At 36.4% G+C, this 19,234-nt stretch overlaps 4 protein-coding genes across 6 annotated transcripts; 1 reads left to right on the top strand and 3 right to left on the bottom strand.

Annotated features, from left to right (window-relative positions):
- Positions 1 to 1,719: 1,719 nt before the first annotated feature.
- Positions 1,720 to 6,479, bottom strand: LOC106346144 (pre-rRNA-processing protein TSR1 homolog). Its single transcript, XM_048734903.1, has 21 exons — positions 6,311 to 6,479; positions 6,154 to 6,230; positions 5,980 to 6,057; positions 5,760 to 5,891; positions 5,625 to 5,675; positions 5,403 to 5,543; positions 5,190 to 5,312; positions 4,980 to 5,057; positions 4,780 to 4,872; positions 4,573 to 4,695; positions 4,196 to 4,279; positions 3,998 to 4,096; positions 3,699 to 3,878; positions 3,541 to 3,616; positions 3,289 to 3,392; positions 2,943 to 3,202; positions 2,757 to 2,843; positions 2,432 to 2,662; positions 2,212 to 2,290; positions 2,045 to 2,108; positions 1,720 to 1,957 (listed from the first exon to the last, which is right to left on the bottom strand). The coding sequence occupies exons 1-21, from the start codon at positions 6,399 to 6,401 to the stop codon at positions 1,842 to 1,844; spliced, it is 2,367 nt and encodes a 788-aa protein (XP_048590860.1). The 5' UTR covers positions 6,402 to 6,479; the 3' UTR covers positions 1,720 to 1,841.
- Positions 6,480 to 7,077: 598 nt separating this feature from the next.
- On the top strand, positions 7,078 to 8,664 carry LOC106346141 (zinc finger protein ZOP1-like). Of its 2 annotated transcripts, XR_002662939.2 has the most exons (6): positions 7,078 to 7,224; positions 7,304 to 7,504; positions 7,575 to 7,659; positions 7,843 to 7,893; positions 7,976 to 8,071; positions 8,151 to 8,446. XR_002662939.2 is itself a non-coding variant. In XM_013785396.3 (5 exons), exons 1-5 carry the CDS (start codon positions 7,216 to 7,218, stop codon positions 8,498 to 8,500), a joined length of 741 nt encoding a protein of 246 aa, XP_013640850.1. In that variant the 5' UTR covers positions 7,078 to 7,215; the 3' UTR covers positions 8,501 to 8,664. The 2 variants fall into 2 exon arrangements, 1 of the variants encoding a protein (XP_013640850.1); XM_013785396.3 differs by lacking the exon at positions 7,843 to 7,893 and having other exon boundaries at positions 8,151 to 8,664.
- Positions 8,665 to 8,843: 179 nt separating this feature from the next.
- On the bottom strand, positions 8,844 to 12,278 carry LOC111212350 (polyadenylate-binding protein RBP47A). The gene is made up of 6 exons (XM_022713874.2): positions 11,756 to 12,278; positions 10,224 to 10,707; positions 10,074 to 10,141; positions 9,788 to 9,918; positions 9,603 to 9,696; positions 8,844 to 9,261 (listed from the first exon to the last, which is right to left on the bottom strand). The coding sequence occupies exons 1-6, from the start codon at positions 12,140 to 12,142 to the stop codon at positions 9,130 to 9,132; spliced, it is 1,296 nt and encodes a 431-aa protein (XP_022569595.1). The 5' UTR covers positions 12,143 to 12,278; the 3' UTR covers positions 8,844 to 9,129.
- Positions 12,279 to 17,009: 4,731 nt separating this feature from the next.
- Positions 17,010 to 18,643, bottom strand: LOC111212349 (cyclin-dependent kinase inhibitor 7-like). 2 transcript variants are annotated; one of them, XM_022713873.2, is made up of 4 exons: positions 18,183 to 18,643; positions 17,936 to 17,982; positions 17,700 to 17,852; positions 17,010 to 17,620 (listed from the first exon to the last, which is right to left on the bottom strand). In XM_022713873.2, exons 1-4 carry the CDS (start codon positions 18,399 to 18,401, stop codon positions 17,551 to 17,553), a joined length of 489 nt encoding a protein of 162 aa, XP_022569594.1. In that variant the 5' UTR covers positions 18,402 to 18,643; the 3' UTR covers positions 17,010 to 17,550. The 2 variants fall into 2 exon arrangements, with proteins under 2 accessions (XP_022569594.1, XP_022569593.1); XM_022713872.2 differs by having other exon boundaries at positions 17,936 to 17,991; positions 18,183 to 18,615.
- Between the last annotated feature and the right edge of the window lie 591 nt (positions 18,644 to 19,234).

The raw sequence follows: 19,234 nt of genomic DNA on the forward strand, positions 1-19,234 counted from the left end.
GTAACATATAAGGTGTCTAGAAGTCCATAGAAGTCCCATGAAGATCACAACTTTTCTGCTCGCACTCTAACTTGCCCCATCGTGCATCCACTCTCTCGCACGGGTACACCAACTTCCCCAAACTGAAAAACATTATAATTGCACATATGGATCATAAGTTCTAAACTCTTTCATTTCAGACCTTCACATAGTTTCACCTCTTCCAACTTGATCTGATAAACTGACTGTTTAAAAAATTAAATAGGGATAATATATCCTTCTTTTGCTGCCTTGTTGGCTTTTCTGGATACTGATGAGAAAAGGAAAAGAAAAAAAGCATCTGATTCAGAATACATACCTGAGTTTCAACCAATTCACAAAGATACACTTAGAAACTGCTAGAGGTCAAATCCAATGTAGTAAGATAAGAAACATGAGACTGAATCAGATTCCTTTATTTGTTTCAGTCTGTAAATCAATGAACAGAGAGAAACCGAAAGCAAGAACAAAAAGTCAATCAAAGAGCATTCTCAACTATCTTTATGCCCAGCCAAAACCAACAAAATCACCACTAAGCCTGTTCGTAGCTCATGCATCAAGTGTTCAACCAAAGTTCAAAAACAACTATTAAACTGAGAAAGTTAAAAAGAAATAGAAATCAACCTGGGCAGCAAGTGTGTGCAGAAATGTCCAAGTAGCCTTCCCAAGCTCCTCTTTAGTCACAGGACCTGTAGACTTGTCCTGAACGTAATATGAAGTAAAGTTAAACATGTTCGTATCAACAAAAGCTTTTGCAATGAAATGAATATACCCTTTTACATTAAGAGTTTTAACTTTAAAGTCAATATACAGTCAAGATAATAAGATATAGTCAACTAGGTAGAATGTACCCTTATATGATTAAAAGGCTAAAACCTTCTCCTCACCCTGAGAAGAATCTTCCCAAACTCGAGGGCCATTGTCTCGCAAAATGCTCTTTGTTTATCTTATTGGACTCCAAGTCTTTAACAGGCACCAACGATTCTTGTCATAAGGAAACCAAAACTCAAAAGCATGTTATTGCAAGGAAACCAAATGGTGGTAAGCCTAGTGGCAATCTCTTAGGGTTTGGTGTATATTCATATTAGTTTTGGGTTCGATTTTCTCTGGAAACTAAATAATCTCTACTTGGTCAGTCTCGGCTTGGGCTTCGGTCCAAGTGCTTTACATGGTGGACTATAACAGATGATTGGTCCACCCCTGTCATTAGTCAGAAGATATTCCAAATTCGGATCAGACAGTGTGGTACGCTTTCGGGCTAGTCCACTCTATAGCACTAAAGTGCGTGTCTTCCGGTGCCGACCGGATCAGCTGATAGGATTTATCAAAAGTAAATAAATAATAATAATAATGTTATTGCAACGAATGGCAATTAACATGAGTGAGAATCATGCAACAAATCTCTCTCGGTGTAACATGATTCGGATTGTATTCCTGCATTGTGCAATTGGCTTCAAAAGGAGCTTCAAATGGCTCAGAGTTCCATTACTAAACAAAGTTCATGAGTTTAACCTTTTTCGTATCTCAGACAACTGATCGACAATCACAAAGTGACACGTCACTCGAATCTGGCCTCACATATAATCGTTTGCTTTTTTTTAAGTGATCGGTCTTATGTTTGGATTGTGGTTTTAGCTGATGACATCAACTTTTTTCTAGCCTACTTAGTTCCGGTGATAAAAATAAGGGAAGCCAAGAATAAAAAAGCATATTATATTATCACATACATGACAAAACTGGAGGACATTGACAAAACCAGGTCCATAAGTTATCAAAGTAAAGAAACTTAAACATCATTATCAGCTCCATTCTATAATTTAGAATTAGAGAAGCTGTGGGTACATACGCTCGGGCCATTTGGGATAAGCACGCTTGTACAAGTTCATGCACACGACGTCATGTTGCTGCACCACTCCATTGAATATGCATTTCATTGCCCCTGTGCAAAGTCCACATGTATAAGCAAAAAGATTCTACAAACCAAACTCAAATATCTCTCTTCTTAAAATAAGAAACAGTGTCTTACCATGTGTACCCACGGGCTCCTTCACGCGACCACGACGCCCACATTTAGACCACACTTCTACTGGCTGCACATTAAAAAAACATTGTTTCATCCCCAAGCTTTTAGCTTTTACTATCTTATTTAAGACAAATAATTGAATCCACCATATTTTTCCTTCTCTTTCTTACCTTAAACCATCTCACGTCTTCCGGGTTATGGAACATATATCTCACTGATGCTTTCATCTTTGATACTCTCTGAGGATACCTGAACCAAGCCAAATTCAAAACTGGTTAGAATTACTTTAAACTATATATTCTCGGTTCACATGACAGAGCTTTGGTATGAACGTAAACTAGAATATGCGGCTGTTACTGGAAAGTGAAAGGTAATAATTAAAAAAATTACCCAGTTAATATTATCTTCTTTAAGATTATTTTGTTGGGTTCAATGCTTTTCAAGGAACCAAGAGCAGCAACGGCAGGAGCATCTGACCCTTCAGAAATCTTCAGAACTACCAAAGGAAGTGATGGGAAAGATATCGGGCCGTATACTGAAGCCAATGAGAAACGCCCCGGGTGCAGAAACCGCTCCATCTTGTGTTTGTCTGAGCTGAAATTGTCGGTTGAAAACACTGGTCTGGAAAGTTTAACAGGAACCCCGCCATTATTATTAAATATTGGCAACAAGAAAAGATATTGCACTTAGATGAAATGGGAACAAAATTGCAAACCTTGCAACGAATTGGCGGAAACCAACATGGAACATAAGTTCTTCTTTAGTTTTGATAGGATCTTCATAACCATCATACTTCTTTACGCTGCGGAGCATAGTTGAAAAGACGATGATCAGTTAGCTAAAGGAAACAAGATCTCATCAACAAACAAACAAAAACAATAAACAGTAAGATGGTGATTACCTAAAGTGCAGAACCGACATCTTGGATTCATGCTGTAAAAGCCCAAATGCTATAACGGGTTTCGAGCTCACAAGGGAGGATAGTTTAGAGGCAGCAACAAGAGGCACTTCCTTAATATGCAGCCGTACATATGATCCAGTGGGTACACAATCATCTCTGCTTTCTTCTTCCATCTTCAGGGCTTGCTTGAGTACAAGCTTTTGAGTCCTTGCGAGATTATCAAAAGCAAAGATTCTGGCATAGTCCTGAGGTAGAGACTCCTGCATTTGCCAACAAATAACAAAATTTATCAGCACTTTACAGTGAAAGGAGAAATTGAGCTTCACGTCAAGATCAGTGTAACTACATTTGGATCCCACGAGGACGTTCTGAAGGATTTGAGACCCCTATACTTTGCAAAACGTTTTCTTGCAGGCTGATCAATGGGAGTCTCTACTTCATCAGGAAATTCTGAAGAACAAGTAAAAGTAGAAATCAATGAGGACTTGAGAGATTCAGATACTCTACAAGGACTCAAAATGAATATGTGCACCACACACACAGACATATATGGCCCACAGAGAAAATAACTCTACAAAAGTAAAACGTTTTGACCAACCCTCATCCTCGGCATGTGCCTCTTTTATTTTCTTCATTTGATCCTCATACTGCTCCCTTGTCAAGTTTTCATCATCCTGAACCATGAGCAGATTGGCTTATGACTTTGGCAAGATACTCAATCTTAATATAAAAGCAGTACATGGAGGAAAAGCTTACCATCATCTCGGAATCGTTATAAGTTTCATTATCCACATCCCGCAGTGTTTCTTTATCGTCCTCAAAATCTTGGTCTTGATTGGAGAAGTGATCCTCTTCTTTATCCAATACCATACCATCATCATCGGAATCACCATTATCAGAATCCTCTTCATCTATTTCATCGACAATCCAAGCAGCCTGCGAATCAAATCATAAACAATCAAAAATAAGAGGGTCAGCGAAATGTGAAATATTGTGGAGGACAATTCCACCAGAGACAGGAATAGACAAAAATGGGGCTAAAATCATCTACAAACCTGATATTCAGACATCCCTCGTGGCAAAGTCCTCTTCTTTAGCTTTCCCTGTTTCTGATTTCTGTCCGCCTCAGCCATCTCTGCCTCAGTTGGCCATGTCTACACAATTGGAACAGCACACAATAGGTGAATTTTCAGAAGAGATAACAACACAAGCAAAATGGCCGCTTCATCTGTTAAAGAGCTAATCAGACTTACCTGTTCCCCTGCTAAAGGATCTGGAGTGTTTTCAGCTACTAAAGGCTCTTGTTTCATGGGATCAGGATGCAGAGACCTCAATACCTGGTTAATTCCAAAACAGGTAAAAATGAGTAAATACCCTGACAGAGCGAAGGCCATGGTATAACATCATAAAAGCACAGTAACAACTATATTCTTATTAAGATAATAACTTAAGAACTTCAGAGGGGTATCATATATTCAATACAATACGTTATCTTGACAGACAATTCCAAAAACCATATAGGCTGTTCGTCTGTCACTTTATTTGAAGGATGCTGTTCTAGCATTCAGCACAATGTGCCCTTCAAGGTAAAGGACAAAATTTGTCGCTAGTTAATGAAAATGTCATGTACCTCTTCATCATGTGAATCATCCAGTTCCATGGAATTCTGTTTTTTCCTTTCATTCAATGGAAATGGGTCCTTCAGGACTTCAAGTTCTGAGAGCTGAAAATCACCGATGCCAGAAACATGGACCTAATATAAAAAAAAAAACAATTTACGGGATCAGACATTGGTATAGCACAATGGATGAAAAAGAGAGCAGAGCGGTTTGATTACCAGCTGATTTACAGATAGTTTGCGAGCACGCAAGTAACCAGAGAGAAGTAGAGTGCATTTTCCTGAGCTTTCATTAGACACTACCATCCCAACCTAAATATACAATTCAAGAATATGGAGATAAATTACTTTTACGAATTTACGAAACCTTTTTCTCAGTCAAATTAGATGTTATCAATAGAAGCGCATTAAAAAAGCACCTTCTCAGTCACAACATATGGCCGTTGACTTCTCCAATGAGGCACAGTAAGCTTTTGTGCCTTGAATAACCACATGAACTGCAAAAAAAAAACACCAAGAAGTGTGTGTTTGCATCATCTACACCTAGCTATAGGCTATTTGGAATTTTGGAGACACTAAATCTACTGAAGATCACTTAATAAAATAATATAACAATCAACAAATCTGACCTTATGCAACTCATCTCTGGTATCTGCTGGATAAAACTTACAATCCTCGGGAAATTCAGAAGCCAGTTGCGATGCACACATCTTTTTCAGCTCATTTTTCTTTTTCAACTCACTGGGTAAATCCTGCAATCAATCGAGAAGATAAACTTCAAAGCAAAGCTTGAGGGACCAGAGAGAGACCCTGGTATAGATCAACTGAAGCAAATAACTTACACGAATCAACACAGTGGTGCTTGGTAGACCAATAGATCTAAGCACAGAAAGGCACTGACTTCCGAATGAGTCTATGAAGCTAGATACATTCTCTTCCCATGGGGAGTTTGCAGATACAACAAAAGCCATCAAATCAGCAACCTATTTATCACCAGTAAAAAAATAATAACTCAGTTAGCACCTAAAGGAACAAACAAACACAGGAAATGAAAAGTCTCATGCCTTAGCCATTTCCATGCATGTCAGAAGATCCCCGTGAGGCGCCTTCAACACCTGTGATATACTCAAGCACATGAATTCGGCTAAACTACTAATATATACACAAAAAGAACCAATATAGTAAGGGAATACACATACAGTTGCTCTTAGCTTATACTCAGAACATGCAACTGTTGAAGAAGAAGAAGAGCCATCATCATTAGATAACAGCTTTAGAACGTCTTCACCAAGTGAATTCAAATCCACAGAAGCAGAAAGAGGAAACAAGACCTATCATCATCATCACAGAACAATCAAAAGGCTGTAACTTTCTGAGCACAAACGTTCATTAAAAAAAACAATAAGCAACAAGACTCACGATAACACGAGGAGCACTGGTTGATCCTCCAGAAGCTCTCTTCTCCTTCAAAACCGCTGCTCTCTTCTGCTCTCTGAGCTAAATAATACAGTAAACAGAGAGAGAGAGAGGGATTCAGTATCATTCAAATGTTGTAGTTAGTTAATAAAAAAAGTGAAGGAGAATCATCATCACCATCTTGCCACGCTGAAGACGAGCAGCTCTAGCACCTTTGACATGGTTCCCCTCCGCTTTACCAATCCGGCCGCCATCTGATTCAATTTGCAGATTTTTTTTTCAGGTTATTATGAAAGATGGAAAGAGATGAAACTCTTGTTGATGGTTTTACTACCTTGAAGGGAGGTTCTGTGGAGATTTCGAGACGATTTGGAGGAGAAGCGAGTCTTGTGAGCCTTGTTGACTTGAACTCGAGAGCGCCCCATGGTGTGGTGTTACTGACTGCAAACAACGACGGAGAAGTGTTTTTGTTCGTTTGTTTTAAACCCTAAATTTCGATTTTAGTATTGGGCCTTACTGGACCAGCTTTTTACGTATTTATTTTTTAATTATAGGCCCATTAAGGACTTATTAAGTTTTTGTCTTGGAAACAGCCCTGATAGTTTACTTTTTTTTCTTTTTTTTAAAGCCGATTTATCATGATATTATAATTACGATACGAGAAAGGTTATATAGACGATTCAGCAATCGACAATATTACATATCTACCTTATAAGGATTTATACATAACCGCATCACCTAAGCTGTCTTATGAAGTTCCACGTCTGTCTGACTATATTTATTTGTACCATGTTGAAGATCCCTCTTTCTTTCGTATTCTGTATAATTATTTAATAAATCGTTCTCTGTGAGATTTGAAACCTGAATTTTCTGCAAGAAATTGCATAATCTGGGATTTGAACCCAAATCTGAGTGTAGAAACATTTAAATCTTTAGCAATAGGCTTACTTAGTACGGGGTTTTTACTAATTATTCGATAGAAAAAATTGCAGTAAATAAAATAAAAGTGGTACCTGATAAGAGACCGGTTCGATTAAACCAAATTTATTTAATTCGTACTGAGACCGGTTCGAGTGATTGAGATAAATAAATAAAAACCCAAACTGATTGATTCTTCTCTCTCCCCCAATCACTTAATTGTCTTTCTTCTCTCTCTAGGTTTCTTCGATTAGGGAATTAGGGTTTCTTCTAATCTCATCTCTCAATTGGATTCGTTCTTCATCTCCCCAATCGACAACCATGACTGAGGTAAATCAAAACTCGCATCTTTCGACGAATCTATTTGATTGAAATTGAAATTGATCTGAGTTTGTGTTTTTATTAATAGTATTGGGTAAGTCAAGGGAAGAAGTGGTGCGAGTTCTGCAAGATCTGGACCCAGAACAACGCGACAAGTATCAGAAACCATGAGCTCGGTAAGCACCACCGCGAATGCGTCGAGAAGAAGCTCACAGACATGCGTGAGAAGAGCGCTGCCAAGGACAAAGAGCTCAAGAAGAACGAGAAACTCCTTCAACAGATCGAAGCTGTAAGTAGTTTTACTCATCTTTTGTTTTCTTTGTCCGTTAATAGTTATTGAATTTTGTATTTTGTTTCAGAAAGCAACTCGTAGCTATCAGAAAGACATTGCAACTGCTCATGAAGTTGCTAAAGCTAACGGTGCTCCTGAGGATGGTACACGTGGTAAGTATTATTATCATTGCTCCTTTGTTGCTTTAGCTTTTGGATCTCTGGTTGTGTGTGTGTGTGTGATCAATGAAATTGAATTTTTGTGAGTTTAGTTCAACGAACCAGGAGATAAATCTGATTCTTACATTGTCCTTTTTGACTTGTTTAAGTTTTTAATGCGTATTAACTACTCTATAGAGAATCATCATCAGTGAGGGAAATGGTTGCTTCTTTTGAGTCGCTCTTCAGGTTCTTTCACCATTTTGTTTGCAACTTTTCTAAGCTCATTAATATGTTTTTATCTGATTTACTAATCATATTGTCATGGCAGATTGGGTTCTTGACGCTGCTTCGGGATATTATTACAACCAGATCAATGGTCTCCACTATGACTCAAAGTCTGGATTCTATTACAGTGACTCAATAGGTATGTTATCACTAATCAGTCTTTCTTCACTTGCTTTCGAACATTTTCTTTGTGTAGACTCACACTGGTAATGAAACAGGACGATGGGTGACACAAGACGAGGCTTACGCCGCGGTCAAAACTTCATCAGATAAAGACACGAAAGTGCCTCTCGTTAAAAAGCCTGTGCTTTCTTCAGAAGCTGGACCGAGTGTGGCGAAACCGCCTGGGCGGGTTGTCTCGGCTACTCTAAACCCGAAAAGAAATGTGAAAGGAGCTGCCTCGTCTGTTGAGATTGGCAACAACAACAAGAGAAAGAGAATAGATGATAAACCGAAGAAAGCAGTATCTGCAGAAGAGAAAGCTGCGTTGAGGGCGAGGGAAGCTGCTAGGAAACGAGTCGAAAACAGAGAAAAATCATTGCTTGGCCTTTACAACAGACCCTTTTGATTATACCATTGTTTGATCCTCCTGTAACAGAGGAGAGCAGTGCTCTGCAGTTTATTCCGTTATTCCTTTTAAACGTTAAATCCAAAACTCTGTGGTGTTTCTTGAAAGATTGGTCTTGTGTTCTTTAACTGTTGTTCCAAACAATTCAAATCTTCTTTGTTGTACAATCCCATTCGTTTTGTGGTCTGGGATATTCTCAACTTTGAATACAATTTTTAGGAAAGCTTTTCGGGAAAAAATATTTATCAAACTTACAGAAAATCAAATATCGTTGCTTACGTTGTAACTTATCAAGCACTGCAAACAAGTAACTGATCTAAACGAGTTAGAAAGTAACTTATCGTTGAACTTAAAGAAACTTAGAAATAAAATTCAAGTTTAAGACAACCCCAAAGTTTTGATAGACAGAGACAGCAAGATAAAGCAAAAATTCAAATCCAGGATACAAAACCCTCTTTAGACACTAGAGGTTTTAAGTTTTGTTGTTGAGAGAGCTAACCTCTGAACCAACAACTAATCATCGGATCGCTTTGACATTTCCGATGGCTTGTTTTTTTTAGAAACCAATTCCCGTAAGTCAAGGACTCACGGTTTTTCTTTTATGATAGTGAAGACATGACCAAGACTCTTTAAGAAGCTCCAGGGACAGCAGCAGCTTCAGTAGCATACATGTTTGACTCCTGGTTAGCATATCCGTTGTTGTTGTAACCTTGTCCTCTTGAGTATCCTCCGTTCCATTGGTGGCCCGAGTCTCCTCTCCACTGTCATTTCAAGATTTTGAAGTTGAACAATATTAGTAAATGGAATAATAAACAACAAATCTAATCACTGTTGCTTCAGATATTGGAAACTGTTCAGGGAGATAACAAGTGGGGGGCCAAGGAGACAAGCATTAGATTCGCGAATCAAAAATAGTCAACACGGGAAGGTTCCACTAGGTCTCTATGGCCCACGGTTCACCTACTATCCATTGTCAACCACTGACTTTGGCTTTTAAGGATCTATATTAAAACTAAGTTTGACCTGAACTATACTAATAGAAATACATATAAGGTTTTATTCAAGATTAAACACACGAATCCAACTTAAGCTTTCTTTGTACCTGTCTGTTTGGGCTTCTTCCCCAAGATAGCCGGACAGTGTTTTTCCCAATGACTGTCCCGTTCAAGCTTCCGATGGCTTCCTCAGCACTCTGCCTGTCGAAAAACCAATGTCACGTCTCTGTTAAATAGAACAAGTCCCACACTACTGGATGAGTAAGCAGACAAGCACAAAACATGTTCATACCTGTTACCAAATTGGACAAAACCGCATCCTTTTCCTACTGGGATCTTCACCGAAACAACCTCCCCGAACTGGGAGAAAGGTTGCATGAGGTCTTCTTCAGTAACATCAGCATCAAGTCCACCAACAAATATCTGCAAATGTAATAAAAGACAATAACCCGTAAGTCATAATGTTGTTAGGATAGAAATAAAAATAAAAATATGTTTTATATTTTAAAAATGTATAAAAATAAACTCTTATTTTTTTAGTTTATTTTTATTTATAAGAGATAGCAACGAGAACTCACTGTTGAGTTATTTGAGTCCCCATCAGACATGGAACCATTTCCTCCATGTCCACCAGCAAGTGTCAGAGCTAAATTCAATAAAAACATTAACATATAACTTTAAATATTAAACTAAAATCATCACGACAACTAAACGTTACCATCACTTACCTTGTGAACCATTTTGTTGACCATAAGCAGCAGCTCTTTTAGGAGTTGCAATACCAACACGCATCTGCCTGCTCGAGCAGAAAGCACCATTCATCTCAGTCAACGCCCTTGACCTCTCGTTCTCATCACCAAACCTCACAAACCCATAGCCTTTGGACCGACCAGTGTTGGAATCAATCACAACTTTTGCACCTTTAACAGACTGATAACCAGCGAAAGTCTCGAGCAGTGTAGCATCAGTGACATCTGGAGCCAAATCTCCTACGAATATAGACAGGTCAGGACCGCCGTTCTCTGATGCTCTCTTCTCACCGGTGCTGAAAGACGCCCAGTTTAGACGGAAGGGCTGCTCTGCGTTGGGCATGGTTACACCGCTATAGCTCTGAAGAACTTCTTCAGCTGCTGAACGTGAAAGGAACTCGACAAAACCGTATCCTTCTGACTGAGAAGTTTGCTTGTTTCGTATAACTTTCACAGATGAAACCTGAAACAAGAAACCAGACAGAACATGAATCCATGTCGGAAAAGCTTAAAAAAAAGACAGAACTTTAAAGTTGTTCTTTTAAAGGTCAACCTAGTTCTACTTAGTCCTGGGCATATTACGAAAATCAGATCGAAATTTCCAAAAACCCAAACGGTTTCTATTTTTCTAAACCCGAAAATGCGAAACCGAACCAAGAACTGAGAATCGAAAAACCCGAATTATTCAAATATTTTTTGGTTTTTCCAGTTTTCGGGGTTTTTTGGCTTTAGTCTCGAACCAAACCCAAACTATTCATAATCGGTTTCCACTTCAGGTTTTATAAAAACAGAAACCGATGGAACCCAATCCAAACCCAACATTACCATAACCAGATCTGAAAAATGTTACTAAACAGATCCTTGACACCCAAACCCAAAAATTGAATAACCGGAACCAAACCAAAAACCTGAATGCCCAGCACTAGCACTAGTTTTACATCACACTAAAAGTCAACCATATGGGTTTTATGTTAATTAGATCTGGTAATGGATGTTACATCTCTAAGAAGCATATTACAAAAAAACAAAACCAGATCAAAATTTACAAAAACCAAACGGTTCCTATTTTTCTAAACCCGAAAAACTCAAAACCGAACCAGGAACCAAAAACCCGAATTATTCAAATATTTTCGGGTTTTTCGGCTTTAATGTTGAACCAAACTCGAACTATTCCACTTCGGGTTTTATAAAAATAGAAACTAACCCAAACCCGACATTACCAGAACCGATCCAATTCGAAAAAATGTTACTAAAAAGGTCCTAAACGCCTTAGCCCAAAAATCGAATAACCGACCTGAACTGAAAACTTGAATGCCTAGCAGTAGTTCTACATCACACTAAAAGTCAACCCTATGGCTTGTATGTTATTTAGATCTGGTAATGGATGTTACATCTATCACTTTCCATGTCATATAATAAAAAGATTCAACAATGAAACCAAACCGATCTGAACAACATCATCACAATAAAGAACCAAACCACAAGAAAGATTCAAAAAGAATGGTAATAACCTCGTTGGTGTGAGAGAAACAGGTATGGAGATAAGTCTCATCCATCCAATGAAGAAGATCACCAACCCAGAGAGTCTTCACATCATCTCCACCAGATCCACCACGCTGCTGGTGATTCTGCTGCTGCTGCTGCTGATACGCAGCGTATTGAAACTGAGGATGCTGGTAGTGACCTTGACCGTAGGGAGCGTACTGGTGAGGGTACATCATCATCTGTTGCTGCTGCATCATCGCCATAGCCGCAGGGTGCTGCATCATCGCCATCCATTGTTGCTGTTGTTGCCACTGTTGTTGGTGCTGCTGCTGCTGAGGTGGTGGAGTGGATTGCTGCAACGGTGGGGTTGTTGCGGCTGATGACGAATCGGGACCGTTGTTTGTCGTCTGCATCTTCTCTCTCTCTGGATGTGAAGGAGAAAGGTTAATGGCGGAGAGAGAGAGAGAGGGTTGGATTTGGTCTTTCGAAGATAATGGAGGCGGAGAGAGAGAGAGAGAGAGAAGGAAGAGAGTGTGTTGTGTAGATTGGGAGGGTTTAAGACTTAGGTCTGGACGAGAAGTGGTGGGAACGTGGGGCCCTGTTACGTCCTCAAAGTTAGATCTAACGGTTCTGATTCGGCCGTAGTTTTAGGGTTGACATGAACTGATGACAGTTGATGATGTAAGTCCTAAATCGGGTAAATGAAAAATAAATCCTTCAACATTTATTGGGACAAAAATGAGAATTCGGCCAAAAAAAACACGAACTTTTCACGAATTGCCAAAGAAAACCTGTACTCGAGTCTGGCCAAAAAAATCATTTACTTTTGTTGACTTTTTTAGTTTATTAATAAACTTAAGATTGACTTGCCAATTTAGCACGCCGTGAACTCACAGTTAACACAGTGTTAACTAGACGTTAAATGTTGGCGTTAAGTGAAACGACGTCGTTTCATCTCATTTGAAAACGACGTCGTTTCACATGATTTGAATTTAAAAATAAGTAGACCCCTGGATTCGAACCCAGGTTGGTTGGTCAAATGGCAAGGTATTTTACCACTGGGCTACTGGCACTTTCAATGTACTTACTAACATGTTTACTTTTATTTGGTACATATTAAATATAAAATATTCTCTAAAAACATAAAAAAGATCTTTAAAATTCCAAAAAATTGAAAAATAAGAATTTTTTTATAAAATTAATTTTAAAATTAAAATTGAAAATAAATTTTATTTTTCTTTTTAAAAAATAAAAACTCTTCCAAAATTTTCTAAAAAATTAAAACGATCTTTAAATTCCAAAAAATTGAAAAAAATAAAGAAAGTTTTTATAAAATTAATTTTGAAATTAAAATTGAAAATAAAATTTTATTTTTCTTTCAAAAAAATAAAAAATCTTCCAAAATTTTCATAAAATTAATTTTGAATTAAAAAAAAAGAGAAAAAGACCAAAATAGAACTAAATCAAGTTTTTGTTCCCAAACTAGCACTCAAGGCCAAAAGTCACAAAAATAGCACTCAAGGGGTGGGGTTTAGGGTTTAGAGTTTAGGATTTAGGGTTTAGAGTTTAGGTTTTAGGGTTTAGAGTTGCGAAGTGAGGTTTTGGGATAAGATTTCAAATTTTGAAAAATAAAAAAATTTAAATTTTTCAAAAGATAAAATGCTATTTTGGTCATTTTAGTTTTCGAGTGCTATTTTTGTGATATAAACTTAGAAATGTGCTATTTTGGAGATTTGCCCTTAAAAAAATTGAAAATTTTGGAAGATTTTTTATTTTTTGAAAAGAAAAAAAAATAATTTATTTTCTATTTTAATTTCAAAATTAATTTTAAAAAATATTTCTTTATTTTTCCAATTTTTTGGAATTTTAAAGATCTTTTTAAGTTTTTAGAAAATTTTGGAAGAGTTTTTATTTTTTAAAAAGAAAAATAAAATTTATTTTCAATTTTAATTTTAAAATTAATTTTATAAAAAATTTCTTATTTTTCAATTTTTTGGAATTTTAAAGATCTTTTTTATTCTTTTAGAGAATATTTTATATTTAATATGTACCAAATAAAAGTAAACATGTTAGTAAGTACATTGAAAGTGCCAGTAGCCTAGTGGTAAAATACTTTGCCATTTGACCAACCAATCTGGGTTCGAATCCAGGGGTCTACATATTTTTAATTTCAAATCATGTAAAACGACGTCGTTTCATCTCATTTGAAAACGACGTCGTTTCACTTAACGCCAACAATAAACGACGTCAAATATTTCTGTTAAATTTGTTGACGGCGTGCTAAATTGGCAAGTCAGCGAAAACATTGTTAATTAATTCTAAAGTCAATGAAAGTTTGGTGTTTTTTTGGTCAGTCCATAAGTTCATGTTTCTTTTGGCAATTCGTGCAAAGTTGAGGTTTTTTTTGGTCGAATTCTCGGACAAAAATACATACATCTCTACAATAAAACTGAAAAATAGTAGTAAATTTCTTTTTCGAATTTTTAAATTAATTAATTACCAAAAAAAGTTGCAAACTCAAAATTTGTTAAAAGTGGCCGACCATAAAACAGAGCTTTTGAATCTAAAGAAAACAAGGCTTGCAACCAAAAATCAGAATATGTTATATCAACATAAATAATTATTGATCCATAACTCTCTTCAATATTAGGATTGAGGTATATTAGTGTTAGTAAATTTAATTAGTGTATAAATGACCAAAAGTTGTATCATAAATATTGTTGGAGACTATGTTTTGAGGGGCAACCAATCCTATGGTGCTTGTTCGTTGGGCTTTTGAGGCTCTCTGGAATATGTTACTGTTTGGTCTTGGCTTCAGCGATTGGGGGATTTGACTGGCTTTGAATCTTTGCTTCTCTTTAGTCTCAGTTGATAGGCTCGTCAAAGCTCCTTACCCGACAATGTTTGACCTTTTTCTCAACTACTTATATTCATTTGCTGCCGATCATTGAGTATGTTCATAAAGCTGTCTCTATTTCTTTGAAATTGGACATACACGTGCTGTCTTAAAACTCAATCCTATATCCTTTAGTTTTTTAACATTGCTATTTCTAACCTGGTTTCCAGCTTAAAACAGTAAAATAGTTCTTAATTTATATACTTTCCACGGTGTATCATTCTACAGGTTTCAAACAAAAAGGTTAAATGATTTTAACAAGCACTTGCTGTATATAATTATTTTTACTTTTATCAAAAATTACTGTATATATGCTTTTGAAACGTATCCAGCTGTGTATTCGACTTGTGAAGCTCTAGAATCACTTCTAACCCAGCTATATAAAGCAAAGTACTTTTCAAAACCGGTTTAACTTGAAGCAAATAGGGTGATATGAAGAAAAATATCAGGTTAGAGAATGGAAGACATTTCGATCCATGTTAATCCTATAAGACAGGCTAGGAAATAAAGTGTTGCCGCCATGGTGAAAACGGCTGAGACATGGAGATTTGTCCGATAGCTAATGGCAGGTTGCCCCTAAAGTTCAACAATCATATGTTTTAGGCATATGGTTTAGTTCGACTTAAAAAACGTATCAGTATTAGTATCAGTGGCGGAGGCAGCAAATAGTTTTATCAGGGTCAATTTCATAACATCAATATATTACAGGGTCACTAAGCTCATCTTTTAATATTACATCACAATTGTTTAAAAAGTCTAGAAATAAAAAAAATTCTTCATAATTCCACATGGGTCATATGACCCACCTCCTACCATGCTCGTTCAGCCACTGATTATCAGTATGTTAAGTTCCTCACAAATATTAACTTAGAGAGTGGAGGATGAACTTCATTGTTCAGAGGATAACTCACCAGCTAAATCTAATATTTTTCTTTTCAAAAAGTTTTCTGTTAATGGGCGTAATTTTTTTTTTGTTCAACGGGCCTAAATTTATCTTTTGCTTTAGACAGCGAAAATATTTTGGGCCGTATTGTTAGAAGTGAAAAATCTAATATTTTACATATTGTTAGAAGTGAAAAATATATGAGGTAATTTGCGTGAGGAGAAAGGTTCAACATCGGATCTGATGTAAAGAAAAAAAGTTTCACCATATATTTTAAAAGTTTTACAAGATCCAAGTTATGTGCATGCATTCTTGTAACCTCCCCCACAAGTAAATTTTAAATTTAAGGTCACACACTTCTCCAGTTACTTGTCAGTAAATTTTTTCACCCAATTTATTGCTGCTGGTTATCTTTTTAATGCAAGACGATAGAGAAGAACAAATTAAATTATGAATTGATGTGAGTCGATACAAAGACTCGTTCATCCTTACCCATTATTTGGTCATATTTCTTTACATTTTTTTTTTGAAAAGGGGTTTATACTTTATATTTCATTACAAGTCGCAGACCAAAAAAATATATATATTAAAGTTGAATTTTTATTAACTGAACCTTTTATGTGAAAATATAATCTTGATAAGAAAATCGAGTATGAATTATTTCATTTTTGGTCTGAAAACATAACTCGTTTTCTTTATCCAAAAGTATTCATGTTACATTATTTTTCTATCTTCGTTATAAATTTATTGGTCCTTTCTGTTGAACAAAAGTAGTATTAGTTTCCGCAATTTTTTTAACTAAAATTAGAAAAAAATAAATAACTGGCATGGTAACAACATACATTTCAATATTTTGCGGGTACATTGACGGAAGTATCCTCAGCGCAGCAAACTTCATGTGGCTTAAAAAAAACTTCATGTGGCTTGTTGGAAGAGGTTATCTGTATGGTGACGTTTAAATTGAACGGTTCAACAATTCATTCTTTTTCCTTCACCGTATTAATTAAATTTCTATGAGTTGTATTTTCATCCCGGGGAAAAATCGTGCTTTTAAAGTGAAAATAAGAGGCGGTTGCTCGAAAATGGAATAAAAATGAAAAACTAAAATAACAGAAAGCACTTGCAGCCACGCGCCGTTGTCTGCTGCAAGAAGAGAGAAAAGGAATATAATCCCAACGGAATCAGGTAATGATGAGATCCTCTTTTACCATCACTCCCTCACTCTTTTACCATCGCAGTGGATCCCACTACAAGTATTCAATTTCATTCATTTTACAAAAATACTTTTTACCAGGAATATTAACTCTAACTATACGAAAACAAGTACAAACCAACTGTATATATACACTTTCAAAATTATTTGTCCAAACAAAAAACTTTTCCTCTTAAAATCATTATTACCTTCACTAGGGCAAACAAAACGTTAACAATACAAAGAATCACACAGCACAAACCGGAAGGAAACAAAATTCTGAAAACAATCCATCGAAAATGAGAAACAAAACAATAAATAACTTTCTGAATTCAAATAATAAGCTACAAAAAACATGAAATGCTAATAATGTGCATAGTCACCACCAACTCTACATAACTGACAAAAAGGTCCAGCTTTTCTGACACAATAAATATTTTCACTACCTCTTTCAAAAACTAAAAGAATACTACCTTTAATTTGGTGTGCTCTTCAAGTAAATATGGATGGAGAATAAACTCGACATTCAAATTCAAGTTTTTTGATGCAGACATTCAAATTCAAGTTTTGAAAAAACTTCAACAGATAATTTTGATAGTTAAACTAGACATTAAAAATGATAAATTTCGAAAAAAAATCCATCAGTTGAAAAAGAAAGCTGCGTCCTTTTTTTGTTTCTCGTGGTACGACGAATGAACATAAGAAGAAGGAAACTAAAATAAGCTAGAGAGGACTAGACTGTACAATAACGAAATAAACCGATCCTAAGCTACGATTCTCTCTCTCTCTGTGACAAAACTCACAAGAGTACCTAACGACGTCGTGTAACTTTAGCATTGTCTTCTTCTTCTCAAGGCTTGAGACTAACCCACTCGTAGCGACCTTCAAGCGGCGTATCATTAACGATATCGTAGTTGTACCTGTGTGACGTTTTTTTAAGGATCATTGCTAAAATGCGCCAGTGGGTTCTTGATAAATATCAAAAAAAAAAAAACTAACTTGTCCGAGAATCGTTTCTGTTGGCCTCTCTCCGCCGCGGAGAAGAAGTCGTCAAGCTCAGCCTGCGTCGGTGGTGCTTTTGCCTTCTTCTCTTGCCTCTCCGTCTTGGTCGTGGTGGCCGAGTCCATTTCGCTCGATGGACTTCCTTGTGCTCTGCTCAGAAGCTAAGAAGGGTGAGAGAGGATGAATTTATAGTGGAAACGATGAAGAAAGTGAGAAGCTTTAGGAAACGTTACCTGAAACTGATGGTGATTAATGACGATACTTCGGTTTCGGAGATTTGCTGCTCACCCTTTCAACGGAAACAAAATTAAATTTGGTGAAAGCAAAACGTAACAAGAAGATCTTTATTAGAAAAAAAATAATTTATTTCGTTTCAAAAAATGGAAGAAAATCAATAATAATTAGGACAGACGAATTAAAAAAAAAACACGAGTTCTGCAATAAATAAAAAAAAACAAAACACGAGTTTCTGTATCTGACCTCGAGATCTAAAAATGGCAGAGAAGTATCTCTGGCGCTTGAGCTCCGATGATCTTCATCTTCAGAATCTAAAGCGGCGGAGTAAGACAGAGAAGAAGAAGAAGAAGAAGAAACCGTTGTCTCTTCAGCTGAGTCATCACCATCATCGAGTCTCATCCTCTTGATGCTAGATCCTTCAAAGCTAGTCTCTTTAGAATCTCTCTCGCTCATCTCGTTCATTCTTCTCTCTCTCTATGGACACTTGTAAAAGTTCTTATGAGGTTTTTCTGGTTAAATTGAAAAAAAACAGGGGAAAGGGTTTATGTGGGGGAAGAAGATGAAAGAAATGGTCATGAGCCGTTGATTCTTTCAACGGCTGAGATTTAATTTCGTTTCCTTTGGCTGGCGGTTGTGTTTTGCTTGCCCGTTTTGAGTGGGGTCACGCTCTTTCTCTCACTGTTCCGTTCACGGGGAAGCAGGTAACGGCACCGTTACGGACCTTCGCTTTCCTACCCAGACGCCGTCGGGATTCTAAAACGGCGCGTCCTTTTTGCCGTTTTTTAGCTTCCTTTTTAAGCAACGACCAAACGTCGTCGCTTTCCTGTGAGCAGTGTGACACAAAAAAATTCCTTGTGGAAAATGTGTAAAGTTTTTTTTTTTTCTTAAATTATTACTAGAATTATACTTTTAGCTTAGCTATTTTATAGGATATCAGTTTCTTACACAAAAGACAATTACTACATGATATATATGTGACATAAAATTTTAAAAATGCATAACTATTTACTACTCTCTCGGTAGTTATGCATTTTACAAAACAAATTAAATTATTTTCATATATTTTATTAGTTAAAAATAAGAAATTTTAAAATCAATTATAATTTAATTTTTAAATTTCTATTTATTAAAATTATTGAAAAATAGTAAATTATATAAAATAATATACTTACAACCAATTTTTATTAACATGCGTACACACACACAAAAAAATGAACTTTGAAAAATAAAGGAAGTGCTTAGATTTTACAAAAAGAAATGTAAACATGTAAAATCTAAGATTATAATACTCTCCT

The sequence above is a fragment of the Brassica napus genome, chromosome A6 (genome assembly GCF_020379485.1).
Source record: "Brassica napus cultivar Da-Ae chromosome A6, Da-Ae, whole genome shotgun sequence".
In the NCBI taxonomy this organism is placed as follows: domain Eukaryota; kingdom Viridiplantae; phylum Streptophyta; class Magnoliopsida; order Brassicales; family Brassicaceae; genus Brassica; species Brassica napus.

Excerpts from the sequence above, each read along its gene's own strand:
- LOC111212349 (XM_022713872.2), bottom strand. The coding sequence starts at position 18,401 with ATGAACGAGATGAGCGAGAGAGATTCTAAAGAGACTAGCTTTGAAGGA. Across the intron at positions 17,853-17,935 it reads TTAATCACCATCAGTTTCAG|AGCACAAGGAAGTCCATCGA; the intron begins GTAACGTTTCCT and ends GCTTCTGAGCAG. Across the intron at positions 17,621-17,699 it reads CAGAAACGATTCTCGGACAA|GTACAACTACGATATCGTTA; the intron begins GTTAGTTTTTTT and ends AACGTCACACAG.
- LOC106346141 (XM_013785396.3), top strand. Across the intron at positions 7,660-7,975 it reads TCCTGAGGATGGTACACGTG|ATTGGGTTCTTGACGCTGCT; the intron begins GTAAGTATTATT and ends TTGTCATGGCAG. Across the intron at positions 8,072-8,150 it reads CTATTACAGTGACTCAATAG|GACGATGGGTGACACAAGAC; the intron begins GTATGTTATCAC and ends GTAATGAAACAG.
- LOC111212350 (XM_022713874.2), bottom strand. The coding sequence starts at position 12,142 with ATGCAGACGACAAACAACGGTCCCGATTCGTCATCAGCCGCAACAACC. Across the intron at positions 10,142-10,223 it reads TCAACAAAATGGTTCACAAG|CTCTGACACTTGCTGGTGGA; the intron begins GTAAGTGATGGT and ends TATTGAATTTAG. Across the intron at positions 9,262-9,602 it reads GAAGAAGCCCAAACAGACAG|TGGAGAGGAGACTCGGGCCA; the intron begins GTACAAAGAAAG and ends TTGAAATGACAG.
- LOC106346144 (XM_048734903.1), bottom strand. The coding sequence starts at position 6,401 with ATGGGGCGCTCTCGAGTTCAAGTCAACAAGGCTCACAAGACTCGCTTC. Across the intron at positions 4,097-4,195 it reads ATCCTTTAGCAGGGGAACAG|ACATGGCCAACTGAGGCAGA; the intron begins GTAAGTCTGATT and ends CCAATTGTGTAG. Across the intron at positions 3,203-3,288 it reads CGTCCTCGTGGGATCCAAAT|GAGTCTCTACCTCAGGACTA; the intron begins GTAGTTACACTG and ends TGGCAAATGCAG.